The 27,955-nt window shown below is 42.7% G+C and overlaps 1 protein-coding gene across 2 annotated transcripts in view; it reads left to right on the top strand.

Annotated features, from left to right (window-relative positions):
- RGS7BP (regulator of G protein signaling 7 binding protein) overlaps positions 1 to 19,719 on the top strand; it is a 79,259-nt gene extending 59,540 nt beyond the window's left edge. Inside the window, exons 4-6 of one of the 2 annotated variants that reach the window (XM_073346193.1) lie at positions 8,595 to 8,742; positions 10,331 to 10,401; positions 18,717 to 19,719. In XM_073346193.1, the coding sequence (XP_073202294.1) occupies positions 8,595 to 8,742; positions 10,331 to 10,401; positions 18,717 to 18,808 (311 nt within the window). In that variant the 3' untranslated portion in view covers positions 18,809 to 19,719. Of the gene's footprint in view, positions 1 to 8,594; positions 8,743 to 10,330; positions 10,406 to 18,716 lie in introns of those variants that run through there. The other variant, XM_073346194.1, reaches the window with a different exon arrangement.
- The last annotated feature ends 8,236 nt before the right edge of the window (positions 19,720 to 27,955 follow it).

The raw sequence follows: 27,955 nt of genomic DNA on the forward strand, positions 1-27,955 counted from the left end.
TAATTAGTCAAGGAGGAGGGCTTTGTCTTATTTCTAACACTAAAGCAGCATGGGTACCTGATCTCAGTGGAGTGCAGTACTTACAACTAAAACACTTACTAACATATCAATTTGGTCCAGACGCTGTCAGACTTCCAGAGTACATCTACACACATATGGGAATAGACGTTGTGGCTCAGCCTAGAGCTTGGGCTCTGAAGGCTAAGGAGGGGATTGAGCTTCAAAGCCCGAGCTGCAACTTCAAAGTGCTGTCTACACAGCTAGTTTTAGCGTGGTGATCTGAGCCCTGTGACCCTGAGTTTGTCCACCTGGCTTGGAGGCTCACTGCCACTGACAGTGTAAACATACCCCTAAAACTACTGGTAACCTTGGAAATGCTTCATAAACTCCCCCACTATGTATGCTCTACTAATGAAGAGGAACTCCAGTGGTTTGGAGTTCTTTGTGAAAGGGTGGAAAGAGGACTTCACACAGACCTTAAAGGAACCCCAATGGCAGCACGTTACATAATGTTAAAAATGCTTCAGTGGAGCTCAGGCTACTCCTGATACAGCAAAAGATTCTATTTAATTTTAATTCTATTTAATATATATTGGACACCACACAGGTTGCATAAGAGGGGGGTCCTGTCCTCTGATGTTTGCTGCCGTTGTAATAAAGAAAAAGAACTCCCCTGATGCACATGTTATGGGACTATCCAACAGCCAGGCAGCTGTGGAAAGAGATGGACATGAATGAAAACAGTGCTTGGCTTCAGCAACCAAACCTCAGCTGAAAATTATATCTTAGGTTATGTATCTACTGTGCTGGTTCTTGAGGGCCTCAGTGATTACCAAGTACTTGATTTTACAAAAATGGAAGAGTAGACTTATATCCAGAATAGAGCAGGGTGTTCAGATCTGTTGAGTTAGCAGCAAAAGAAAAAATAGCTTATCAAAATAGAGAAAAATTATATGAATTCAAAGAAATTTGAACCCTGTTTCTTGATACATTTGGATAAGAAATGCTGAGCTATTCAAATAATGCCAGACTTCCATTCTACCTGATTGTTCTGCTTTTTCTCCTCCGGCTTCCCTCTCCCAGGCTCCTCCCCCCCCCTTTTTTTTTTGGCCTACTTGTGTATGTTTTTTTATTATTGTTGTTGTCGCTTCCACCCCAACATGTTATGTCTGTGTAATATTGTCTGGTTTTGTATTGTCTGGTCTTGCAGCTTTGACAAGTTGTAAAGATGCATGGATTTTATTGGCGATCCTGTGAAATGTGTGGGTTTTGGTAACGTATATAAGCTGTAAGACCTTTTTGTATTTTAGATTCTTGGTTTCTTTATGAAAATTAATTTAAAAAAAATCACTGAAGAGTGCATGAATTTAGCCACATAACTCACTAAGTTGAACAGGTTAATGCCTTTGGAGGCAACACCGTCAAGCAAATAAAGCACTGGACAGGGTCAGGAGTCCTGGGTCCTATTCCTACCTTTGTCATGGACTTGCTGTGTAACTTTGGTCAAGTCACTTCATTTCTGTTTGATCAGCCACATCTTTGTCTATTTAGACTGCAAGCTCTTTGGGGCAAACGTGTAGAGCGCATAAACACAATGTGGGTCCTGCTCTCGGCTGGAAACTCTAGCTGCTGCTCTGATATAAATAATAACCCTAAAGCAGTGAGCTGAAATTTTTTTATGTGCTGATTTAGTAAGAAACACAGGAACAAACATTGTAAAGATCTCAGGGAGTACTGTCAAACCCAGGCCTCAGACATGAGAACATGTTTTAATTATAGTTCAGTGGGAAGCTAAGTAATGTGGAGATACTCAGGGCTAGCTTAGGAACTGCTCTGCAGCATTTACAAAATTCACCTCAGCTTCCTGTAAATAAAAAAGGCCTTGTTTTACTAATCTCCCTGCATGTTTTATTGACCCGGTAAATGATGCTTCCAACACTCAATACTCTCTTTCTGCCAAGTGTGAGCAAATCTCGAGTTAGTCAATTAACCACTAGGAGGTGCTGTAGAAATAGTTTTCTTCTGAGACACTCCAGTCAGATCATTTGGAGTGATGGCTGTTTGTAAATTGGCGTAGGCACTCCATCTCCCTGAGCTCCATGCTCCCTGTAGCTATGCTGACAGGAAAAGCCCTCTCATCTGCAGAGATAGCCTCTTCACTTAGGAGCTACAGTGGCACAGTTGCTTGCTGTACTGTAGTGTAGACCTGCCCAGTGTATCACCGCAAATACAAGGTGGAACAGATGGCTTAGTATAAGGAGTTAATACATGTTGCAAGAGATCATTTGCGGTGGAATAGAGAGTTAACACACCTGCAGTCATAGGACAAAGGAGGATTTAGTGGATTATAAAATGTGTTCCATCTTGTATTTAGCTGTAACACTGAGTGTCTTTCCTAGACCTGAAGAAGAGATCTGTAAGCTTAAAAGCTTGTCTCTTTCACCTACAGAAGTTGGTCCAATAAAAGATCTCACCCACATTGTCTCACAAATATTTGTTAGCATCCCAGAGTATGAACTGATACAACCTACAGGACTTCAATGTATCAACAGCAAATAATTTTTAAATTGGTTTGGGTCTATAATAGTGACTGATAAAATAAAGTAGCTCTGCTGACTCACATTTTCATAGTAACAAGTCCAATGTCAAGTAAGGATGCTAGGTGATTTTATTACATTTAAATACTAGTTGCACAGTGATGGTGTTACTTGGAAATCAGGTTAATGAATGAAAGAATTTTTAGTCTCTGCAATCTCAATTAGATCATTTTAAGTCACTGAGAGCAAGAGAGTCATTATTTTACACTGGCATTTCAGATTGGTGTGACGCTTTGTAAAGTCAGCTAAATTTATAACAAGAACTATTTGCCCTTTTTATGGCAATTCATAGAAAGCAAACACTCATTCTTTCATCACTTCGTCCACAGATGTTCACATTTTGCCATCGGAACATACAAAAAATGTGATTCAACCACAGTTCTGTTAAAATACAAGCGAAGAACGTTTTATTACCTTAACCTCGTTCAGAATCAAGTTGTTCTAAATAAGTGAGGAAACTCTTGTACCAAGCAACTGTGAAAAACCTGTTGTAACTATTGAACTGAGAGTTTCTGAACTGTCAATCTCTGAAGTTTAAATGCCTAAATACATAATCTACACAGAAACCAATAATGCCATGGTACCATCTGCAGATCTTAATAGCCAGTTCGGTTACATTGTTACTTATATTAGTAAACTATTAGCTCCTGGACACATGGGATTAATGATAGGAATGTGTTTTACATCACAGAATGTTGTCATGCTTGTATACTCCTACCAGTCAGCTGTGCATCACTGGAGCAAGGTAGCTCTTCTTATACAAGCATTGGGTAAAGATGCAAGCAGGAGAGCAAAGAGGAGATGGGGCAGGAGTTTTGGAGGGCAAAAGAGAGGGAAGGTATAAGGGTTTTTACCCATAGTCTAGTACACACTACATTAAAAGCTGCTGTGTCAAGGAGTTAAAAGCTCCGTTTTCAGTTATACATTTATACTGAAACTAGACTAAAATATCACTGTTAATGGTAAGAAAATATCATACAAGCTATTGGTCTGATCCATAGCCCATTGAAGTCAGTGAGCTGTGGATCACACACTCACTGCAGCATGTTGACAGGTAAACATTCTGTGCATCTCTTCCATTATAGCATTCCACTTTATTTGTAAAGATTGTAAAGGTTAGGTAACATGTAAACTTAGAGTTAGTGGGACGCCCTTTCAAAAGGACATCATAGTGCATGCACTACAGTGCAAGAGGTTGAGTAAAGGGGCTGTGGCCATCCTAACTCGGACATTATGTGCCTTCACGGGTTTTCTTTCATGAAGTGCATTGTCTTTAATAGTTACTGCGGTTAATACTGGTCAGACTGGGCATGAAACTTAAACATTGGATTTGTCTAACTTTTCGAAAAAAATGTATAACCATGCAGAGTTAAACTCTGCCCTTAGATACTCACACACAGCTCTCCCTTGATTTCATTGGGAATTCTGTATGAGTATCAGAGGTCAATATTTGGCCTGTTTTAAGGTGCACTATGCGATCTTGCAAAATACATATACATACAAAAGGGTCCAATTCGAGGTGGGAGTCAAAGGGGAGTCTTTCATTTTTGTTTTTTTCCCCTCCAAAGTGAAATTTTATTCAATTTCCAGTGTCTTAAAATGAAATGGGAATATTTTACAGCTTGTCGTTATTTCAGAATTTATCCTTAACAACAGTCTATTGACACAACCTAAGGAAACAGTGAATTAGATTCATAGAGTTACATCTCTAAGATTGCAGTGTGCCCCGGTGGAATAGTACAGGCAAAGCAAGGGTAGAATCAGCACTCCATGTCTGTACACAGACTTCTGCCAGCTATATTGGTCAGGAGTGTGAAGAGGTGTAGACATGGTCTTATGGTACTATTCTGCTAGGCACTTCAAGAAATACCATAGAATAGATACTTGGATTAAAAAGGAAAGAATTGAGCTTAATGGGACAATTGTGTGCATGCATCATGGAGCGAATACACCACAAAGCTTCTGTGATATAAATTCAGAGTGATCTAGTTTCTGTATTGTATGTCCATCACAATAATAAAAATTCTAAATTACAGGTAAGTGTGTACCATGCACAGTACAAGAGCCTTACACATTGAAGTTCCTGGCATAATTCCTTTTCCATCATGCATTTTGGATTAATAACAAATATCTTAAAATAGTATATAAAAGCCTTTGATAGCTTATAATTTAGATAAAAAAAAACACCTCACTGAAATCATGGTATCTTTTTCTGTGTAAACTGTATTTTACTTCAAGTTTTAGGAGCATTGGAAGGATGGATTACTTAACTGATGTGCTATGATCTCATTATCCTATTTCAGTGGTTTTCAACCTGTGGTCCATGGACCTGAGGGGTCTGCAGACTATGTCTAAGATTTCCAAATGGGTCCACACCTCTTTGAAATTTTTTAGGGGCCCGCAAATGAAGAAAGGTTGAAAATCACTGCTCTGTTTGAAAACTGGTATGAGAAAGAAGGACAAACTGTGAGAGAAAAGAGAAGTACAATACATGTGAGGAGAAATAAGCACTTAAATACACTGAACTCTCCTTGGGAAAGAAGAGAGAACGGGTCAAAGGCAAGTTTGGAAGGGGAGCATATCATCCCCATGCTAGCCCTATGGAGATTCCCTAGAAAATATAACAGTTTTTACTGTTTTCCCCCCATTATTGTTTCCATTGAGACACCCACTCATTCTTCAGAGATCCAGGGGCAGCCACAGCCAAGGGAGTCCCTGGCATTGCATCATAGGGTCATGATGCCAGGGAACAGCAGTTGGGAAGGGGTGGTAGACCAGTACAGAGCCTCCACCATATTCCAATGCTATCTTGGATTTGAGGGTAGACCCCAGGGCCTAACTCACTGGTTTAAGCCTATGACCAAGACGTTCTTCAGAGCCTTTATTATTAACAGACTCCCAGTTATTTTTCAAGTGATTTGGCAGGCATCCTGAATTTCAAGGAGGTCTTCATGAATCGGTTAGGATCCAACAATATTACTGGTAGCCAACAGCTCCTTTGAGCCAAAGAGAGCATGGTACCACTCATACTGCCAAAACTGTACAAGACTGCCTTTGTGCTGACAAAAAAGAAAACATTACAGGCACTGTACGTCTGTCCTTGGGAAGAGGAAATAACAATCCTTGTTTTAAAACCATAGCACTTTAAAGTAATGGTAAAATTAATCAACACCAGATTATAACACTACTTTGTATTTCTATAGCACCAGTGACAAGTTGGATTGCTTTCAAGAGCAATCCTATTTCATAGAAAGGTGATAAGTGTGTGATATGAAAGTTGTGTATTGTGTAATGGGGCTGGTATAATTCGCTGCTCTTTCCAATACAGTTAGTAAAATAGCCAAGAGGACCAGACAGATAAGCAATTAAGGTTTTGCATTGAGGTCTCTGATAAGACAATGACAAATTATCTGGAAAAATGGGTAAACAGTGAGATGACAAAGTTTGCAGATGATACAAAATTACTCAAGATAGTTAAGTCCAAAGCTGACTATGAATAGTTAAAATGGGATCTCACAAAACCGGGTGACTGGGTAACAAAATGGCAGAGGAAATTCAAGATTGATCCATGCAAAGTAATGCATATTGGGTAACTATATACATACAATATGATGGGGTCTAAATTAGCTGTTATCACTCAAGGAAGAAATCCTGGAGGCATTGTGGATAGTTCTCTGAAAACAGTCACTCAATATGCAGTGTCAGTCCCCCCCCCTCCGCTCCCCTCCCCCCCCAAAAAAGGCTAATAATGTTAGGAACCAATAGGAAAAGGATAAATAAGACAGTAAATATCATAATGCCATTATATAAATCCATGGTATGACCACACCTTGAATACTGCATGCAGTTCTGGCCACCCCATCTCAAAAAAGACATATTAGAAATGGAAAAGGTACAGAGAAGGGCAACAAAAATGATTTAAGGTATGGAAGTTTTCATATGAGAAGAGATTAAAAAGACTGGGAGTATTCAGCTTGGAAAAGAAATGACTAAGGGGGGGATATGATTGAGGTCTATAAAATCATGACTGGTGTGGAGAAAGTGAATAAGGAAGTCTTATTTACCCCTTCATATAACACAAGAACCATGGGTCACCCAATGAAATTAATAGGCAGCAGGTTTAAAAAGAAACCAAAAGAAGTACTTCACACAGCTAACCTGTGGGACTTGTTGCCAGGGCTGTTGTGAAGGATAACACTATAACAAGGTTCAAAAAACTAATTAAATACATTCATGGAGGAGGATAGGTCCATCAATGGCTATTAGCCAAGATGGTCAGGGATGCAACCCCATGCTCTGGGTGTCCTAAAGCCTCTGACAGCCAGAAGCTGGGAGTGGACGACAAGAAATGGATCACTTGATAATTGCCCCGTTCTCGTGATTCCCTCTGAAGCACCTGGCATTGGCCTCCGTTTGAAGAGAGAATACTAGGCTAGATGGACCATTGGTCTGACCCAGTGTGGCCATTCTTATGTTCTAACTGGGATGTACAATTGGGAGGAGGTTATACTAAAGCTAAAGCCCAGAAGGAGATCACCCAGGAGGAGGGTTTGATTGACTCTTCATTAAGCGGCGGGTCAGGAGGGAAGAGAGAGATGGAGCAGCACTTTAGTCTGGAGTTCAAAAGGAGCCTCCATGAGAGGTGAGAAGTGGAGCTGTTCCCTGTGGCCAAGGATACCTGAGGTGAGTGAGAGGTTTAAAAAAATGGAAGTTTGATTCTCAGGATCTCTAGCAGACTGCCAGGCTGAGAACATGCAAACAGCTTTGATGACCTGAGAGGCTGGATGATGGAAATAAACAAGCAATTTCTTCTATACTGTAATTACACAGATGAGGTTTAGCTAGGTGATTTCTGGACAAGTTTGAAGATTAGATAGGCATTCAGACCACAGATTTTGTTTTTAATATTCATTTCTTTCTCTTCGTGATAAACCTTCCTTAGTAAGAGCTTTTTGGTCATAGATTGTTTGGGCAAATTCATGAGATCCATTCAGAAAGGTAAATAAACTTGAACTTCTGAGGAAGGTGTCTGGAACCCAACTCTGAAATTTCTCAGTTCAAATGGCACACACAAAAGAAATCCATCCCATCAGATGCCTGGTGCCAGGGCTACATTGCATACCACGGAGTAGGATGACCAGATAGCAAGTATGAAAAATCAGGACAGGGGGTGGAGGGGTAATAGGCACCTATATAAGACAAAGCCCTGAATATCAGGACTGTCCCTATAAAATCAGGACATCTAGTCATCCCTACCACAGAGGAATTGCCTAAGGGCCATGGACTAAAACCTTGTCAGGGCACCAGCTAATTCCATCAATCCTAACTTCTTTGCAGTCACCATCACCATGGTCCAGGCCCAACATCTCCCTCTCTCCCACACAAAAAACCTGACTACCAGCCCTCAACCACTCAGCTCTAACACCTCCTTTTATTTCCTTGTAGTAAGTATGAATCACAAACTTGGTGCAGATTTGGAATCTGCTGCATTTTGGGTTGTGAATCTTGGCAGGTGTGTAGTGCTATTAAAACTTGTCATGTATAGAACTGCACATTTTGTCCTACTTTTTCAGCACAGCATACTACTACTAACTAGGATACGTGCATTGTGCTGTCTATTGATGTGAGAGGTTTTGAAGTCGTTTTCAATAGATGCGCTACAGTTCGCTGTTTTTTATTCCATGTTGTCCTTTGGTCCCTGGCACAGATTTTACACAGTTAAGCAAAATGTTTAGTTCCACACTCCTCTCTTTGACCTCACTCCCGCTGCTGCTGCTTGGCATAAGTAGTGCAGTGGCCAAGCAGCAGAGCTCTCATTAGCAGATAGACAAGTTGCCATCCATTCCCTGCCCTGCTCGCTTTTCACGTTGAGTTTGTGTTCATAACTCTCTGCACTGGTGCTGTGCATGACCAAGTCCAAAACACCACATTTTAGTCTCTGTATAAGCAGTGTTTAAATAACAGGGATATGTTTTGTTTTGTCTTAACATTTTAAAGGAAAAGAGCCTTGTGCAACACCCAGGATCCTAGACAATAAAATGGAGGAGAGTTCAGAAGTACCTATTTTAGAAGACACATCATCTTCACCAATAGATATTCAACAGCATTCATGGCAGGTTTCCACCGATATTGAAAACACTGAAAGGTATGTGTAGCCTTTATTCCTAAATACTGGAATTTACGTCTAATGCTTTATTCAGCCTTTCCCACATAGGCAATCAATATTGTTAATTGTATCAGTACATTAAAAAGGCATTTTAACATTTCTTCAGAACTTAATGTACATGACAGTAACTTCCAAATCAGTGGGTACAAAGATGGGCCAGAAGTGAAATATTTGATTTAGCTGAGTACTACTGAATGCCACTGTCAAAGCACGAAGGAGAAGAAACTACAGAGATAAATGGGCCTACTTGCAGAACAGCGATAATAAGACTTATTTTCATTTTAATTTTAACCAGGCCTCTGCTTTTGTATCCCAAATTACCTGGACTCCATTTTTGCACTTGCCAGTCAGGTATTTAAATATCCAATTGACATCAGTTGTGCATGCCAATAATTCTGAACATGTGGAAATAAACAAGTATATACCAAACTGAACTCCTTTCATCCTCTGGCTATCCAGGTGCAAGTTGAAACTTCTGTGGCCCTTTAAAAAAAAAAAAAAGTAAGAGATAACCCTGGTGGTCATTTCTGGTCTTACTAAAACTGATCTATTATCTAAGGCTTTTTGTGAGTTACCACTGAGAGCATGAGGGCTACCATATTTCCTTGTATATAACCAAAATCTGTTCTATTAAAAGGGGAGCTGAATAAAACTGAACTATAGGAAAGACCGTTGCACTGCTCTGTTTAGGAACCATATTGTAGTATCAGTGGTATCCAAATGAATGAGGCAAGATCATGCTGTCTTTCAAACCAAAAATCCTTTAGTGCAGCCTGAGCCCTCACACAGTTTCTCTTTCACTTTACAAACCGTGAGCCACTTTCAAAACACACATACCTGTAACCCTGCTATGGGAGAGAGGAAACCCATTGTCATAGCAGTGGGGATTATTTAGTCTGTTTTCTCGCCTTTAACATTTTGGGCAAATCCCATGCACTCGAGAGGGGTTAGGTTGACATGCTGGATGGAATGTTCTCTTCATCCACAGAACGGGAACTGATACAACACACATGGTCCCTACAGTCATTTTTTTACTACTTTTTCAATGCTGCCTTTGTGCTTGGTACTGTCCCAGATACAAAGCACAAAGAGTCACTGTCGCAAAGCACTTACGGTCTAAGTGTTTGCCACCTGGGGGCAAAAGGGTAGCGCAGCCAACACTGATGCTGATCAATGCTGCGTACAGTGCATCTCTCCACGAGGAATTGGACTGAACCCACCAACTCATTTTATAAAGACCACTCAAGATCCAGGAAATGTTAATTATGTCATCATCCTAGGCTAAATTTGAACCAGAAAGCTGCCAATTACAATCAAATCAACCCTCCACTTCCTCATTAAATCTGAGGGCATATTCCTCTTGTAACAAAAATAAAGAATTAGACTGGCTTTTATATTGGAACCAACTACTTGTCCAATAGATAGATCCAAAAGAGCTCATTAGTCCCACTTTAAGTTTATTATCTTTCATTATTTCAGTGTATTGTACTATTCCTACAACCCCCAAAAGCAGAAAATAGGTTATTTAAAGTCTCCATTCTATCTGTTTTACTTTTAATTTCCACAGAGACATGAGAGAAATGAAAAATCTTTTAAGCAAACTCAGGGAGACTATGCCTTTACCATTGAAAAATCAAGGTGAGTCTTGCTTTTTCTGTATCTAATGTAAATTAAGGCATTCAAGTGTTTTGGCTCAGTTTATATCAGAAAAATCTAAATTTTTTCTAGATATTATAAAAAAATATTCTGAGTAAGTCCTGGCCCCACTGATGTCAATGACAGAACTTCCACTGACTTAGAATCATAGAATATCAGGGTTGGAAGGGACCTCAGGAGGTCATCTAGTCCAAACCCCTGCTCAAAGCAGGACCAATCCCCAACTAAATCATCCCAGCCAGGGCTTTGTCAAGCCTGACCTTAAAAACTTCATAGGAAGGAGATTCCACCACCTCCCTAGGTAAAGCATTCCGGTGTTTCACCACCCTCCTAATGAAAAAGTTTTTCCTAATATCCAACCTAAACCTCCCCCACTGCAACTTGAGACCATTACTCCTTGTTCTGTCATCTGCTACCACTGAGAACAGTCTAGATCCATCCTCTTTGGAACCCCCTTTCAGGTAGTTGAAAGCAACTATCAAATCCCCCCTCATTCTTCTCTTCCGCAGACTAAACATCCCCAGTTCCCTCAGCCTTTCCTCATAACTCATGTGTTCCAGTCCCCTAATGATTTTTGTTGCCCTCCGCTGGACTCTTTCCAATTTTTCCACATCCTTCTTGTAGCGTGGGGCCCAAAACTGGACACAGTACTCTAGATGAGGTCTCACCAATGTCGAATAGAGGGGAACAATCTCATCCCTCGATCTGCTGGCAATGCTCCTACTTATACATCCCAAAATGCCATTGGCCTTCTTGGCAACAACAGCACACTGTTGACTCATATCCAGCTTCTCCTCCACTGTAACCCCTAGGTCCTTTTCTGCAGAACTGCTGCCTAGCCATTCGGTCCCTAGTCTGTAGCGGTGCATGGGATTCTTCCATCCTAAGTGCAGGACTCTCTGCACTTGTCCTTGTTGAACCTCATCAGATTTCTTTTGGCCCAATCCTCAAATTTGTCTAGGTCCCTCTGTATCATATCCCTACCCTCCAGCATATCTACCTCTCCTCCCAGTTTAGTGTCATCTGCAAACTTGCTGAGGGTGCAATGCACACCATCCTCCAGATCATTTATGAAGATATTGAACAAAACCGGCCCCAGGACCGACCCTTGGGGCTCTCCACTTGATACTGGCTGCCAACTAGACATGGAGCCATTGATCACTACTCGTTGAGCCCAACAATCTAGCCAACTTTCTATCCACCTTATAGTCCATTCATTCAGCCCATACTTCTTTAACTTGCTGGCAAGAATACTGTGGGAGACCGTCCAGAGGGCAAGGATTTCACTCAGTAGGGTTAGCCGAGCATCCTCTAAAGCTAGTATATTTTGGAAATTAAGAACTAAGTTATGTCTCTGCTGAGCAGAGCTGTACTGGAGAAAGGGAAGAGGCATAATAAAATTTTATTATAAATTTTTCAGATGACACCAAGCTCAGAGGGGTTGCAAGCGCTTAGGAAGGAAGGATTAGAATTAAAAATGACTGTGACAAATTGGAGAACTGGTCTAAATTCAACCAGATGAAATTCAATATAGACAAGTACAAAGTTCTTCACTTAGGAAGGAAAATGCACAGCTACAAAAATGGGAAGTAAATGGCTAGTGGTAGTACTTCTGAAAAAGGATCTGGGGTAATAGTGGATCACAAATTGAATACCGGTCAACAATGTGATGCAGCTGTGAAAAAGGTTAATAGCATTCTAGATGTATTAATAGCAGTGTAGTCTGTAAGACATGTGAGGTAATTGACCTGCTCTACTCTGCACTGGTAAGGTGTCAGCTGGAGTTCTGTGTCCAATTCTGGGAGCCACACTTTAGGAAAGATGTAGTTAAACCTGAGAGAGAGAGTCCAAAGGAGAGCAACAAAAATTTAAGAAGTTTATAAAACCTGACCTGTGGGGAAAGCTTCAAAAAAACTGGGCAGGATTAGTTTTGAGAAAGAAAAAAAAAAAAAAAAAAAGACTGAGGGGGGACCTGATAACAATCTTCAAAGTCTGCTCTAAAGAGGACTGTGATCATTTGTCCCATGTCCACTGAAGGCAGAACAAGTAGTAATGGGCTTAATCTGTAGCAAAGGAGATTTAGGTTAGATATTAGGAAGAACTTTATAACAATAAAGGTAGTTGAGCTTTGGAATAGGCTTCCAAGGGAGGTTGTGGAATCCCCATCTTTGGAGGTTTTTAAAAACAGGTTGGATAAATACCTGTCAGGGGATGGTCTCTGGACACTCTCCAATTTGTCCTAAAAAATTAAAAGCTAGGGCATATTCTTTATCATATATTATATTAGTATTTCTATAATGCTGTCAGTGTACATGGCAGCCTACAACAAATAAAGTGTGCTAAGCATAACAGGTCCTTGTCCCAAGGAGCTAACAGTTTAAAGGCACAGCAGTTATGAGAGAAACACAGAATGGGGAGAATACATTGCGCTCCTGAAGTTTCATGGAATGGAGGGGATTGCAAAGAGTTTGGAAGGAGGGGAGGAAGAAATCTCAGTGTGCATTATATAGAAGGTCATTCCAGGTAAACAGGCACAAAGTCTGGAATGGGGCACAAAGAGAAAGAAGAAGGTGAACATAGCAAAGGAAAGACCTACGCAGTGGAAGAGAAGAAACTTGAACTCAGTGCAGAAGAGAGGAAGACAGTTCAGAGTTCCAAGGATGAATCCTTCCTCTGCATTCCGGCCCCGTTATATTGTTCTGGGTAATCCTTCTGACAGGTGGAGTTGGCAGCAAGAAGGGCCAGGTTCAATGTCTAGGGATTTCTCATACCACCACAAAATAAAACCGGCTCAAGTCCCCACCTAGTAATCTGGGGAAACTAAACACTGCGTTTGGGCGCCTCTCAAAGGCAATCCTTCCCCACTCGCAAGCACTGAGTCTGTGTAAAACAAAATAAAACTTTTATTAAAAGGGGAACCAACGTTAATTTGGGAAAACACCAGAACCGCAATTCAAAAGCATGTGATCACAGGCAAACATCCACCCCCCAGAGTGTGTTGGACAGTGTCCTTTGCCTCAGTTTCTCACTTTGCGGTGTGAAAGTCCAACAAACAGATGTCCCTTAACACAGCACTCCCCTCACCTGCCACTGTACCCTACTCACCGTTGGCTGTCCTTGGTTAGCAAAGACCCAGAGTTCAGAGGTACGTTCACATGGTTCAACTCCCACCCCTGGGAGCAGGGAGACATCGAGCAATGCCTCTGCTTCTGCTCTACAACTGGCTCGTAGCTGTCGCTCTCTCTCTGCCACCGTTGCTTCTCCCGCAACGTCACATTCTGAGGTTCTGCCACTTAACCCAGCTCTTAATGATTTCAGCAGGTAACAGGGAACCTCACAGCCAATTCGGTCTCTGTATTGTCTCTCCCTGTCCCCAACAATGTCTACGGCTTAGCCCCTAGACCTGTTCAGCAATAATATCATCTCTAGGACTCACCAGCCAGAAACAAAGACTGGTCTCAATTGAGACCAATCAGCTCTATCATTAAATGCTAGACTCTTGGCAGCATCCACACCACCACATAGAAACACCTATCCCCACCCTCTCATCTTCATGGGGATGTGGCATCCCTACTCCCTGCTTAGCAAGTGAGGTTCAGTTTAGGGTGACTCCCTCAATCGGGGGGGTCACATGGTAAGCACAGTTTTGGTGCCTTTTACTCATATAATAAGGTTAATACTTCATCTTCATTACCCCTGCATTCAAATCCTTGAGTGATTTGCAACCCGAAACCAACCAAAATTGATCATTTTGGCAAAGTAGCTCCATCTGCTGCACACGTAAGCAGAGTAGGCATGTCTGTGCAAATATGGTCTGCTCCTGAAGTCTTTTCCCCCAGCTCATCACAGGGGAGAGCTCATTCAGGTTCTCCTTACACTCTGCATAGATGGACTGAAGATCTCTGGTAAACGCACCAGAGGCTTTTAGGGCTGTACATCAGGCAGACATACTTTTAAGTAGCCCAGAGACTGCTCTGAACGATGTTGGGGGCCAGACCCAAGATCAAGGAGATACAAATGGCTCTTTTGATGCTCCCATAAACATACACCATCTATGTTCAGAGCTTACTGCCCACTTCTGGGAACTGAGGTCTCAAGCAGCGATGATAATACTTAGTAGTGATATAGAACTTTACGCCTTCAAAGTATTCTAAGATCTTTAATTAAAACTGCATTTTGGATTCATCAAAGAGGAAAAATAAGGGAGAGAAGAAGACCCAAAAGGAGGAGATATAGTTAATTACCAGGGTACGAGCTAATAACTTTAATGACCAGATGTGAAATTAAGAGTGTGGTTGTAAAAAAAGTTGTGAGATGATTTGATAGTGTTGAATGAATGAATCCTTACAGGACCTGAGCCTGCTCAGAGTGAAATCAATGAGAGTTTTGCCGCTGAGTTCACTGAAGTCAGGGTGGGCTCAAAATTACTAGTCTTTTCAAGCTTAGTATAATGCTGCTAAACTTTCAGCTTTGCTTGCAGTCTGATTGAAGAAGTGTTCAGATACCCAAATGTATTGTGCATGTGCAGTGGGTGAAATTTAAGAAGAAAGAGAATGTATTCTCTCAAAGGAATCATGCATGCAAGACAAAATCCATTTCTTACCCTTGTTATTACAGCTGCATATGCAGCACTCTTCCTGCAACTAGCATGTGTGATATAATCATTCTCTTCTGAGGTGGATATCAGTGCTGCCCTTTGGATCACCTACCAGGGGGTCCAGTAATATTTTGGACAGCAACCTATCCTCTTCCCTGCCAGGATACCGCCATTATGCACTCAGGCCCCCAAAGGGGCTTGGGCACTGCAACACCTGGCTTTAAACTTTTAGGTGCCTCGCCACCCAGGAGAATCCACAAACCCTGAGGGAGGCAACCAGGCTGCTTATGCAATGTCTGGGGAGACTTAGACACCTAAGAGAGGGATCCACAAAAGCCAGCATGCTAGGTGGGGAGCCACCTAAGTTAGCCAATAGAAGATGCCAAAGAAGAGGTGTGTCTTAAGCCTCACCCCATTCAATGAGTTAGACACCTAAGTATGTGATGGAGGGAGGCACCTATCTCCACTTGGGATTCAAAGCTGTGAAACTTCTGGAGACAGGTGCCTAAGGAGTTTCTTGCAAGATCCTCTCATATGCAGACATCAGAGCTCGGTGTCTAGGTACGGTAACCAGAGGATAGACTCTGTATCCAGAGAGGTGAGGCATGGTAAGCAGCCCTCCAGATGTCGAGATGGGCAGTCTTTCAACAGATGAGTTATTGTCTGCAACACTGCCCCACCATCACAATCTGGAGAGGAAACCAGGCCAAGCTGGTGCCCAACCATGGCAACTCTGTACCCTCCTGAGACTAGCCCATCAAGCCTGGTCCAAGATCTACAATCAAGTGGACAAGGGCGCAGATGCAACAACAGGCTCCTCAGTTTACTTAGTGTGTTAGGTTCTCTTGTAGAGTAGAGGCATCAATGGGAAAGACGGTCATTTTCAGCTCCCTTCTGGAGCTGATTGTTCAGCTTGGGGAGCAAGTCTATGCCTTCATGTGGCACCCCCCTGTCAGTAGCAAAAAGCAAAGCAAAAGTAGACAAAAATGCAAAAAATCTGAACTCTTACAAGAACGGCAATGGCACACACCTAACTCCACACAAGACAGCCAGAAGAGGGGGTAGAAAGGAGAGGGCAGCAGGAATGACCTTTCTTGTAACCTTTAGCCCATTAGTTAGGGAACTCACCCAGGAGGTGGGGAGCCCTAGTTCAGTTCTCCCATGTGCCTCATGTGGAGAAGACAGGTGAATGCCCTAACCACTGGACCATAGAGTCATTCTTTCTCTCTGGTCCAGTGTGTATTTATTTATACACCATGGAACAGCTTTCAACAGGAGAGCACCATATCAGAGTATCCCATAGAGCAGTGGCTAGCACCCTCATCTGTGAGGTGGGACACTCAGGTTCAAATCCCTTCTCCACATCATGCAGAGGCGGGAATTGAACTGGGGTCTTCCATGTTCTGAGTGAGTACCCTAACCAATGGGCGAAAGGTTATAAGGAAGGCTGCTGCTGCTTCTCTCCACTCCACCAGACTATTTTGTGTGGAGTTAGGTGTGCTCATAGCACACCAGCCCCCACAGGGCAGATAGCAATTCATAAGAACGGCTATACTGGGTCAGACCAAAGGTCCATCTAGCCCAGTATCCTGTCTTCTGACACTAGCCAGTGTCAGATGCCCCAGATGGAATGAACAGAACAGGTAATCATCAAGTGATCCATTCCCTGTCACCCATTCCCAGCTTCTGGCAAACAGAGGCTAGGGACACCATCCCTGCCCATCCTGGCTAATAGCCATTGAACAGCCATTCCCCCACTTATCTCACCTGGTTTGAGGCGCAGGGCTTAGGAGCAAGCCAAACACCAGCTGTCAGGACTGAGGCAGCAGTGCATGGGTCCAGAAGTAGAAACATAGGGCACTTTAAGGGCAGAAATTTAAGCACTGAGGGATGTTAGATGCCTCCAGGTTTAGGCAGCAACGTGATAAGAGTTTTGAGAATCTCAGTGGAACCTAAATTTTGGATTTAGGCAACTGAAATGAGAGTTGGACACTTAAGTCCTTGTGTGGATCAGGGCATCACTCTGTATCAGTCTGGTCAAAGTTAGTCCTGAAACCAGGTGTCTAAATGTAGCTTTATGTTTTTCCAAATTTGGGAAACTCTTTTCTTAAAACCCTTTTCATAGTTAGCAAGCATTTTATTATTCATGTTTTTCCTAGAGCTGTGAAACAATGTTATTTTTACAAACAAATATAAAAATCTTGGGTGGGTGGGGGAAATAGGTCTTTTATCTTATCATGGAAGAGCTTGGATTATCAAGGAATGTCGCCTAAAGTTCAGATCTTGAATCCATATAAAAATAGCTTTAATTTAGGTTCCTAAATACGGATTTAGAAGCTTAACTTTAGGCAGCCAAGTTTGAAAATTTTGCCCCATCTCCAGAGATGAAAGGGTAATTCCTCTCAAGTTGCATCTGAAGCAGTGGGTTTTTTACCCATGAAAGCTTATGCCCAAATAAATCTGTTAGTCTTTAAGGTGCTACCAGACTCCTCGTTGTTTTTGTAGATACAGACTAACATGGCTACCCCTCTGATCTCAAGTTCAGTGATTGAACCACTATGCCACCTGCCAGAATTTCTGTCTTTCTTCCTTTTTGATTTTTAGTTATCCAAAATGGATATTCTGAAACACTGTTTCTGTTGTCATGGTGCAATGGCCATAGCTCTGTAATTAGCATTTTAAGAGTCAGAATATATAAATCAAAACTACTTTATTGGAATAAAATTGACGTAGGACAGAGTTGCTACAGAGCTCCATTATCATAATTAAGGCTATGATTTTGTCATGGATATTTTTAGTAAAAGTCATGCACAGGTCAGGGGCAATACACAAAAAAAAAAAATCACAGAAGCTGTGACCTGGTCCAGACTTTTTTTTTACTAAAAACATACCTGACAAAATAGGGAGGGAGGAGGGTCCAGCACCTTGCCCCTTCCCTCCCCTGCAGTGGCTGGGAGCTGCAGGGACCCCATGGCCCAGTGGCTGGGAGGGGTCCCCCTGCCGCCCTGCGGGGCTGGGAGCTGCAGGGGGGGTCCCCGCCACCCTTAATGGCAGGGGAGCTGTGGGGGCTCCTACCAGCAGTGGTGGCTGGGGAGGTACAGGGGGTCTCCAGCCACTGAGCAGCTCTGTGGTCCCTTTGCTGCCACCAGTAGCTGGAAGCAGTGGAGGGCCCCCACCTGTGGCTGCTGAGCAGCTCCAGGGTCCCTCTGCCACTGCCAGCTGGGAGCTGCAGGGGGTGTGGGGGGACAGCTGCTCACGGAGGCGGAGCTGCTGGACAGCTCAGGGGTCACCACCAGTGGCAGCAGCTGGGCAGCTGCAAGAGGGTCCCCCCGCCACCCGTGGCTGCTGGGTGGCTGCTGGTCCCCTGCTGCTGGCAGCAGTTGGGGCCCCCAATGTCATGGAGGTTGCTGGAAGTCACAGATTCCATGACTTCCGCAACCTCCGTGACATAATCTTAGCCTTAATCATAATTCATAGTGTATGAACATGCTCTTTACAAAAAGGACTGAACTTAGATGCATTTAGATTGTAAACTCTTTGGGGAAAAGACTATCTTTTTAGCCTGAGTTTGTACCGTGCCTAGTATAATGAGGCCCTGGTCCACTACTGAGGCTCCCAGGTGCTACTGGTATACAAATAAATAAGCAGGTTCTTTTTTATACACCTAACCATATTACATTTTGTATTTCTTTCATTATAGATGATAGCAGCCTCCTAAACCTGACTCCTTATCCATTGGTGAGAAGACCGAAGCGAAGATTCTTTGGACTATGCTGCCTTGTCTCAAGCTAAAAAATTCAGTACAGAAACTCCAAGAAAACCATAACTTTCATGAAACCAATATTATTTGACCTTTGAAAGGATAAACCTAACTGCTCTTCATTATAAAGCGTTTTCTACACTGCCCTATTCCTTCTCCCCCCGCCCTTTTCAAAAAGGAGTTTTACAGTTCAAAGTTGTTCTCAAGAACCAGAAAGGGAACAGATTTAACATTATGATTTTTTTTAAAGATTTTGTAATGACATTCCGCATGTCTACTTTAAACCATTCAGTGACTAGATGCAAGAATTATGGTTACTAGCTCATCCTAAAGCTTTTTTATTATACAAATCACAACAGAAATTTTGTGTACAGTACAAAACTATGACTATAGCTCTTACTAGTATCACATTAATAGAATATGATCAAATATTGTAAACAATCTTTAAACGTAGAAAATTTCAAACATCAAAATGTGTTTAACTTCTAATATTAAAAACAAACTATTGTAACAGAACATGCACAAACTCTCCTACTGCTTTTTGTGCTCTCATTCATATTTAGTCTTCCACTATATCTCAATTTAGCAAAGAACTTCACAGTAAAATTTCTTAATTTATCATACTCAAAATCATATATGAAAAATATTCATATTTGTAAATACAAAGTAATCATAATATCTACATACTGTACAGTACATAGAAGTTCATTAATTTCCTTTTAAACCAATGGTGTCTATTTCAACTTTGGAAGAAAGGGGCAATGGAGTTAAAAGATGGTGTAGTACAATATACAATTACCCTCGAACATAAATCAGAAAATACGTTGTTTCCATTAAAAGTTGAAGCATGGTGTCTGCACATCGACTTAGTGTTAACTCTTATAGGGCATGCCAGAATTAGCTCAGACTGTAAAATATTAGGCATTTTACATTGTTAATAAAGTTTTTTAGGTAAACTAAAAAATGTCTGCTTTCTAATTATTATATCACTAGAAAATCAATTTACTATAATGTCTCAGTAATAGTATTTGCTCCATTTTCAAGACTGCTATTCTCAGAGGAAGATGACAAAGTACAATCAGCCCCCAGACATTATTTAGACTGACAACTAGTGGCAAATGTTGTGTATTGCAGGACATAGTTCCCAGATATCTATTGTCTCAGACACTGAGGGAAGACAGACAAGACACCAAGAAAGTGGTTTAACTAGGCTGCAACTTTATTAAGTAACATATCTGGGAACTATCCAGCAGTAACTATTCCAGGGCAGGTCATCGTTCCTTGTAATCTGTAACACCTGGCAGAGGGCTGGTATCAGTCCCACACCACACCATACCTCCCAACAGTCCTAAGTTTGTGGACCTATCCCACTTTGACCCCCGAACCTCCCTGTCCCAGTTGAAGTGGCTCCTGTGGGGCTGGCTGGGCTAAGCTCTCCCCTCCAGGCATTGTGACTTCACCCCTGCTGCATGGGAACACAATGCTGCTCAGGTTTGGCCCACCCCCTTCCCCACTGAGAGTAGGACTTGAACACCACCTTGGTCCCCAACCCTCTTGCAGACAGGTCCCATCCCACTTCAGCCACTGAAAATATTGGGAATTATGTCACCCCTCCACAGCATTAAACAGGTTCCATCACTGTTGCTGGACCCCCATCACGCTCTTCTCATATGAGGATAGGGAAAGGATGTTGTCTTTTCACTGCTGTGGATGTTAGGAGTCCATACCACCTTTCCCACCTTCTCTGGGAGATGCCTCATCCTAATCTGCTTCCAACTGTGCTTTATCAGGAAGCTGCCCCCAGTCAAATGAATGTCTGCACTGGGCACCTGCTAATGTGACAAATGCATTTTACTGACAAATCTACCCACCAGGACTCTGGGTTGCTAAGAGGAAATTAAAAAAACAAAACACAACACATTGCCTACACCAATCTGGCAGTGCAGGAAAGATTCCTTGCTAGACTTAAAAAGGTGACTAGCATGATGCCCACAGCAACGCCCCAAAATCTCAAGGGAGTGGGAGGGGGTGGAGCTTTTTTTCCCAGTGCAGAATGATGTCTCCAGGCAGGGGAAGATCTCATTTTGGTATGCAGGTTTATGCTGCACCCTTTAGTCCAAAGGATCAGCTGCAGGGCCCCACTCTGACCCACAAGGTGGTTGAGTGCCTGCAAAGAGGGGAGAGAGGGAGTAATCCTTAAAGGGCCCAAAGGTTTTCCTTCCCCTGCTGGCCAGGCAGTCTCCCCCCACCTCTGAGGCCGGAGATTCAGGGGGAAAGTGTTCTTTGGATGCATGGCATACCCGTTCTCAAAATGACATAGTTGGAAACTGTGACCTGATCTGATTTTCAACACAGATAATTATCTCCCAATAAACATATTTATGGGACTCCAGAGGCTTGATCCCACTCCTGTCAAAGTCAATAGTAATTAGTCCATTGAGTACATTAGTGAGGGATGACACCTTAAGTGTCATCTTAGAAAACAGATGACTAAGGGGGGGGAATATGACAGAGGCCTATAAAATCATGAATAATCATATATCACATTGATAGATGTGCATGGCTCCACAGTATGCCAACATTTTTATGGCTGACTTAGAACAACGCTTCCTCAGCTCTCGTCCCCTAACGCCCCTACTCTACTTGCGCTACACTGATGACATCTTCATCATCTGGACCCATGGAAAAGAAGCCCCTGAGGAATTCCACCAGGATTTCAACAATTTCCATCCCACCATCAACCTCAGCCTGGTCCAGTCCACACAAGAGATCCACTTCCTGGACACTACAGTGCTACTAAACGATGGTCACATAAACACCACCCTATACCGGAAACCTACTGACCGCTGTTCCTACCGACATGCCTCCAGCTTTCACCCTGACCACACCACATGATCCATGCTCTACAGCCAAGCTCTACAATACAACTGCATTTGCTCCAACCCGTCAGACAGAGACAAACACCTACAAGATCTCTATCTAGGGTTCTTACAACTACAATACCCACCTGCGGAAGTGAAGAAACAGATTGACAGAGCCAGAAGTTACCTACTATAGGACAGGCCCAACAAAGAAATAACAGAATGCCACTAGCCACCACCTTCAGCCCCCAACTAAAACCTCTCCAACGCATCATCAAGGATCTACAACCTATCCTGAAGGATGACCCATCACTCTCACAGATATTTAGAGACAGGCCAGTCCTTGCTTACAGACAGCCTGCCAACCTGAAGCAAATACTCACCAGCAACCACACAACAGAACCACTTACCCAGGAACCTATCCTTGCAACAAAGCCTGTTGCCAACTGTGTCCACATATCTACTCCGGGGATACCATCATAGGGCCTAATCACATCAGCCACACTATCAGAGGCTCATTCACTTGCACATCTACCAATGTGATATACGCCATCATGTGCCAGCAATGCCCCTCTGCCATGTACATTGGCCAAACCGGACAGTCTCTACGTAAAAGAATCAATGGACACAAATCAGATGTCGAGAATTATAACATTCAAAAACCAGTCGGAGAACACTTCAATCTCTTTGGTCACTCGGTTACAGACCTAAAAGTGGCAATTCTTCAACAAGAAAGCTTCAAAAACAGACTCCAACGAGAGACTGCTGAATTGGAATTAATTTGCAAACTGGATACAATTAATTTAGGCTTGAATAAAGACTGGGAGTGGATGGGTCATTACACAAAGTAAAACTATTTCCCCATGTTTATTCCTCCCCCTGCTGTTCCTCAGACGTTCTTGTCAACTGCTGGAAATGGCCCACCTTGATTATCACTACAAAAGCCCCCACCCCCGCTCTCCTGCTGGTAATTGCTCACCTTACCTGATCACTCTCATTAGAGTGTGTATGGTAACACCCATTGTTTCATGTTCTCTGTGTATATAAATCTCCCCACTGTATTTTCCACTGAATATATCCGATGAACTGAGCTGTAGCTCACGAAAGCTTATGCTCAAATAAATTTGTTAGTCTCTAAGGTGCCACAAGTCCTCTTTTTGTTTTCGCAAATACAGACTAACATGGCTGCTACTCTGAAAGGTATTTATATGTTCTCTACCAACATGGTGTCTAAGCTGCTGAAGAACTTCGGAGGAAATGAAGGCAAGCAAGACTGATTTTCCCTAATGCAGAGAAAGTTAATGTCAAATCCATGTACAACAGAAGTTACAAGATCCCAATCCTCTGTACTAGATCCCACCCCATTCTATTTTGGGGAACAGAAACATATAATAATAAAAAGAAATATGGAAAAAGTAACCAATAAATGTTTGCAAATCTCAGAAATGTTTGCAACAAGTTTGTCTTTGTTTTGGACAAAGGTTCAGACTGAAGAGGGTGAGGACTATTTTTATCTGAACTAATTTTACCAGTCCTACACATTTCTCCTTTTTAATGGTTTTGGATTCTGTAACAGTTATTATTGTGCGGTTTTGTTATTGTTTTTTGTTTAGAGGGCATTTGGAATTTTCACAATATTTGTAAGTATAACAGTGATATTCATATTGCACCTATAATTTTCATTGTTACAAATTAGCTTATCATCACTTTTATGAAAGTTCAGATCTTAATGACTGTAAAAATGGTATCTTCCTACTTACTCATTTGCTCTCTGTGTATTTGGAGTAATGTCTACTGACTATTGACAAAGTCGTTTTTATCGACTTTATACTCTTGCTGGCACTGCAGATCAAATATAGCGAAGAGTGAAAAGAATTATATTTTTCTGCATCAAACGAATTGCTTACTAAATTCCATTAATTTAAACCTGCACAAACAAAGCAAAGTTAATGGGCTTGCACAGATGTCACTGAAACCATAAACTCTTCAGTAGGAATGGCACAGGTGTAACTGAGGGACTTCTTCGGTATGAGAGACTTTGGCAACTGTCAGAAGACAGGATACTGGGCTAGATGGACCTTTGGTCTGACCCAGTATGGCCGTCCTTATGTTCTTATATTACTGGTGCTGATTTGCAACCACAAAAGAAGCCAGCTTGATTCTCAGATCCCACATTAGGTTTGCAGGGCTAAAAGTTAAAAAAGCATCTTTTTACTTTAAAATGCAACATGGCAATGACTGTGAAACCTCACAGTACTAAATTTACAATTACTGTTCAGAACTGCTCTTTAAGTGACCCGATATGGTTCTGAAAAGTCCATTTTTAGAGGGATAATTGGAAAAAAAAGACAAATGCATTACAAAAATGGTTACTGGGTTTCCACGAATTATACTGTACTTACTGAAGTATGCATTATAGTGAAACCTTTGTAATTCAGTCTTTTTATATGCATGACAGTCTTTGTTCAGTGTATATAGTGTAAGGGGGCTATTGCCCCCTTACTAACATTCAGTGGGGGTGTTCCAGTTGCTAGCTCCAAGTACTAAAAAGGGGGATGGGTCAATGGGGAATCAGCACCCAGAGACTGACAGTCCCCAGGAACAATGGGGAGAGGCCAATGTTCCAGGTCAGCCTGAATGACAGGGCGGGCAGGCTAATCAGAGAGTCAGGAGGCCAGGGAGGTCCCATCCTCCATGTGAGCTGGAATTGCCTGGGTCACACAGAGTGGGCCCGAGCTGAGCTGGGGAGCAGAGCCGTGCCAGATCCAGAGGGACCAGAAAAGCAGCCCAGAGAGAGCAGACCCTGTCCTGGGAGCAGAGCTGCAGTCCCAAAGCTAGAGGCACAGCCCAGAGAGAGCAGACTTGCCCTGGGAGGAGAGCTGCAGCAACCAGAGCCAGAGGGGCCAGAAAAGCAGCCCATGAAGCTGGTCAGTGCTGGGAGCAGAGTCACAGAAGCAGCCTGCAGAGCAGACCTGTCCTGGGACTGTGTGAATTGGTGTAGCAACCAGAGCCAGAGGGGCCAGAGAAGCAGCCCAGGGAGCTGGAGGCAGAGCAGCAGCAGCAGTGCAGAGACAGAGTGGTGGAGCTGGGGCAGGAGCAGTCCGGAGCTGGGTGCGGTGAGCAGTGGGGAGACCGAGGGGGACCCTGGGTAGCAGGCCCAGCACAGGGAGATGCCTCAGCCAAGAGGCTCTGCAGGCCAGGCTTGGATCGTAACCCCGACAGGGCGGGGGCGACACTGGGAAGAAGGGTCCTACCGCTTAGAGCCTGAGAGCATGTGGGCACCACCAGAGCAAGTGTCCAACCCACAGCATCCCTGCAGGACAGCCAGAGCCTGAGCAGGTTGATGTGTTTCCTTTAACCTTTCCCATTTTTCCTTATCTTTTTTAAAATTAATTGTTGATTAAATAACTTCCATTTGCTTTAAATTGTATGTAATGGTCAGTGGGTCAGAGAAGTGCCCAGTGCAGAGAGAGTACCCCGGAGTAGGGTCACCCTAGCCCCTGTCCTAGGTGACCACAGCAGGGTTGCGGGTCAAGCCCCCCCAGGAATCCTGGGTTCAGCCTTGTTGGGGTTACGAGGACTGTGCCAGACAGGAGAGTGGAAGGGGAGTCCTCAAGGGCAGGGAGGCCCCTGGGTAAAGGAAGTGGGAGCGAGGACTCAGAGCCTTTTCGCTAGCCCACTTCACTGGGGTAGTGCAGAAGCCAGGAACGTTCCCCACAATAGCAGGACTATTCCCCCACTTACAATAGCATATTTGACATAGGACTGCCAATGCACTATGAAACCTTAAACCTCACTTAAAAAAAACAAATCTCCCCTTCTCATCCTCCCCTCCCCCCCCCCCCCCCCCCCAAAAATCAAGTCATAGAATATCAGGGTTGCTAGAGACCAGTCATCTAGCCCAACCCCCTTCTCAAAGCAGGACCAATCCCCAATTTTTTTCCAGATCCCTAAATGGTCCCCTCAAAGATTGAGCTCACAACCCTGGGTTTAGCAGGCCAATGCTCAAACCACTGAGCTATTCCTCCCCCAACAGCAACCTCTTTAGCCCTTATTAATATGCTGCCAGCACAGTGTACAAATCACATACATACTAAACTTGCAAAGTGAAATTCCAGAGCTTACTTCAACAAATGCAATGCTCTACAGCACACATACATTGGATAAATAACACATTGTAAAAACATTTTTTGATCTACAGAGTACGTCTGGGAAAGTGTCCATATGGACTGCTGGAATGTGTCTGATATGGCAACTGTCCCCATTTTTTTTTTTTTTTTGGCCATGGGCAAATGAAAGCAGTTGACTTTTTAAATACCTGATTACATTCTAAGGCATAAAAGCCAGAACAAGGCAAGAAGTAGAAAAGACCAAGAGGCAGTTCTATCATGCAGGAGGTCAAAGTAGATTATCATAATTGTTTCTTCTGTCCTTTAAAAATCTATAAATCTAATTGAAACCAAATAATCTACTTCCATAGTTTTGCACCTCAGCAGCCATAAAACACTATGTCATACTGCACCATCACAGGGACTGAATACTTACTAAAAGATATTACAGTGTTGCCAACTCTCATGATTTCTCAAGAGTCTCACAAATAAATCTTAGTCTTTAAGGTGCCACCAGACTCCTTGTTGTTTTTGTGGATACAGACTAACACGGCTACCCCCTGATACTTGACATTAGTAGCTGTTTTTCTTAAAGCCCCAACTCCTATAGGCAAGTGAGTACAGGAGAATCTGAGCTCTCATCTCACAACCGGTTTCAAACCTTTATGGGTGCAGAGAAAAGCCTGGAAACCTGCCATGGGGCCACTCTAAAGGCTCTGAAACCAGAAAAGAAATAAAAAGAATCCAAAATTTATTTTTTTTAAAAAACCCTCGGTGTGTGGAGTGGGGGCTTGATTCATGATTTTTGAACACTTGGGGTTGGCAGTATTGGAGATAATATATGTACATATGGTTGTGATCACTTTATGGCAACTGCCAGAGGGCACGGGGTTCATAGGGATACAGAGATCCCCAAAAGGTTCACCAAAAGACTATCATGCAAGGTCTCTAATAACAGCCTGTGTCAAACTGGTCATCAAAGTCATTGCAAGATGTATGGATAGAAAATGTGAGGAGTTATGTATATATATACTAAAAATTATGCTATCTAGCTCTGTGACTTAAGGCACGTCACTCAAAGGTAATCCACATACTCCTAGCAGGCGGGAAGGAGGTAGACACTTTATCTCATGCTGGCTGGTCATATGCAAATTGAGGATTACATCATTCACAATTAATGCCCATTTACAATCTGAGCATGATGCTGATCAACAGATTGCAGGGGCTGAAGGAAAAAATAAAATCAGCAGGAGTTACTCTGTTTAAAAGGTGAGACAATGAACTTTTGAAACTATATCTGGGGTACAGATAAGGCTTGAGTATTCCTTCAGTTTCTGAGGACAAGCTGCCAGCATGCTTGTTTTTTTCCGGAAGGGGTCTCAACCAAATTGGTTGAAAATGCTGGGGGAGAAAACCTAGGATAAGTTATCTTGTAGAAGATGGGGGAAGGCCTTGTTAATTAAGTTTAGTCTCTAGAAAGCATGTTATGATTTTGTTTTATATGTAACCATTTGTTTCTAATATTCTTACTCACTGTCACTTGAAGTATTCGTTCTTAGATAATAAACTGATTCTTGTTTCCACTATATATATATATATGTGCTGTGTGTTAAGCAAAGTGGGGATCCTGAGCTGAATTTTATAAGTTGGTGTGTATTATTTCTTTGAGAAAAACAGATTTAAGACTTCTGGGAGTGTTCAGTGGAACTATCAGAGGAGTGAAGTTCTGGAACAGCCTTCCAAGGGGAATAGTTGGGGCAAAAAACCTACCGGTAACTTGTTTTAAGACTGAGCTTGATAAGTTTATGGAAGGGAAACTATGATGAAATTGCCTACAATGGCATATGACCCATCCAAGACTGCTATTAGCACATATCTCCAAGGACCGGAGATGGGACACTAGAGGGGGAGGGCCCTGAGTTACTAGGGAGAATTCTTTCCCAGTTATCTGGCTGGTGTGTCTCTGCCATATTTGGGGCCAGGAAGGAATTTTCCACCAAGTCATATTGGCAGAGATCCTGGGCGTGGTGGGGGTTCCACTTTCTTCTGCAATGCAGGTTACAGGTCACTTGCTGGTTTGAACTAGAGTAAATGGTGGATTCTCTCTAACTTGACTTCTTTAATTTGAGGACTTCAGTAACACAACCAGGGATTACGGGCCTACTACAAGAGTGGCTGGGTGAGGTTCTAGGAATTGCAATGTGAAGGA

The sequence above is a fragment of the Lepidochelys kempii genome, chromosome 5 (genome assembly GCF_965140285.1).
Source record: "Lepidochelys kempii isolate rLepKem1 chromosome 5, rLepKem1.hap1, whole genome shotgun sequence".
Classification (NCBI taxonomy): Eukaryota; Metazoa; Chordata; order Testudines; family Cheloniidae; genus Lepidochelys; species Lepidochelys kempii.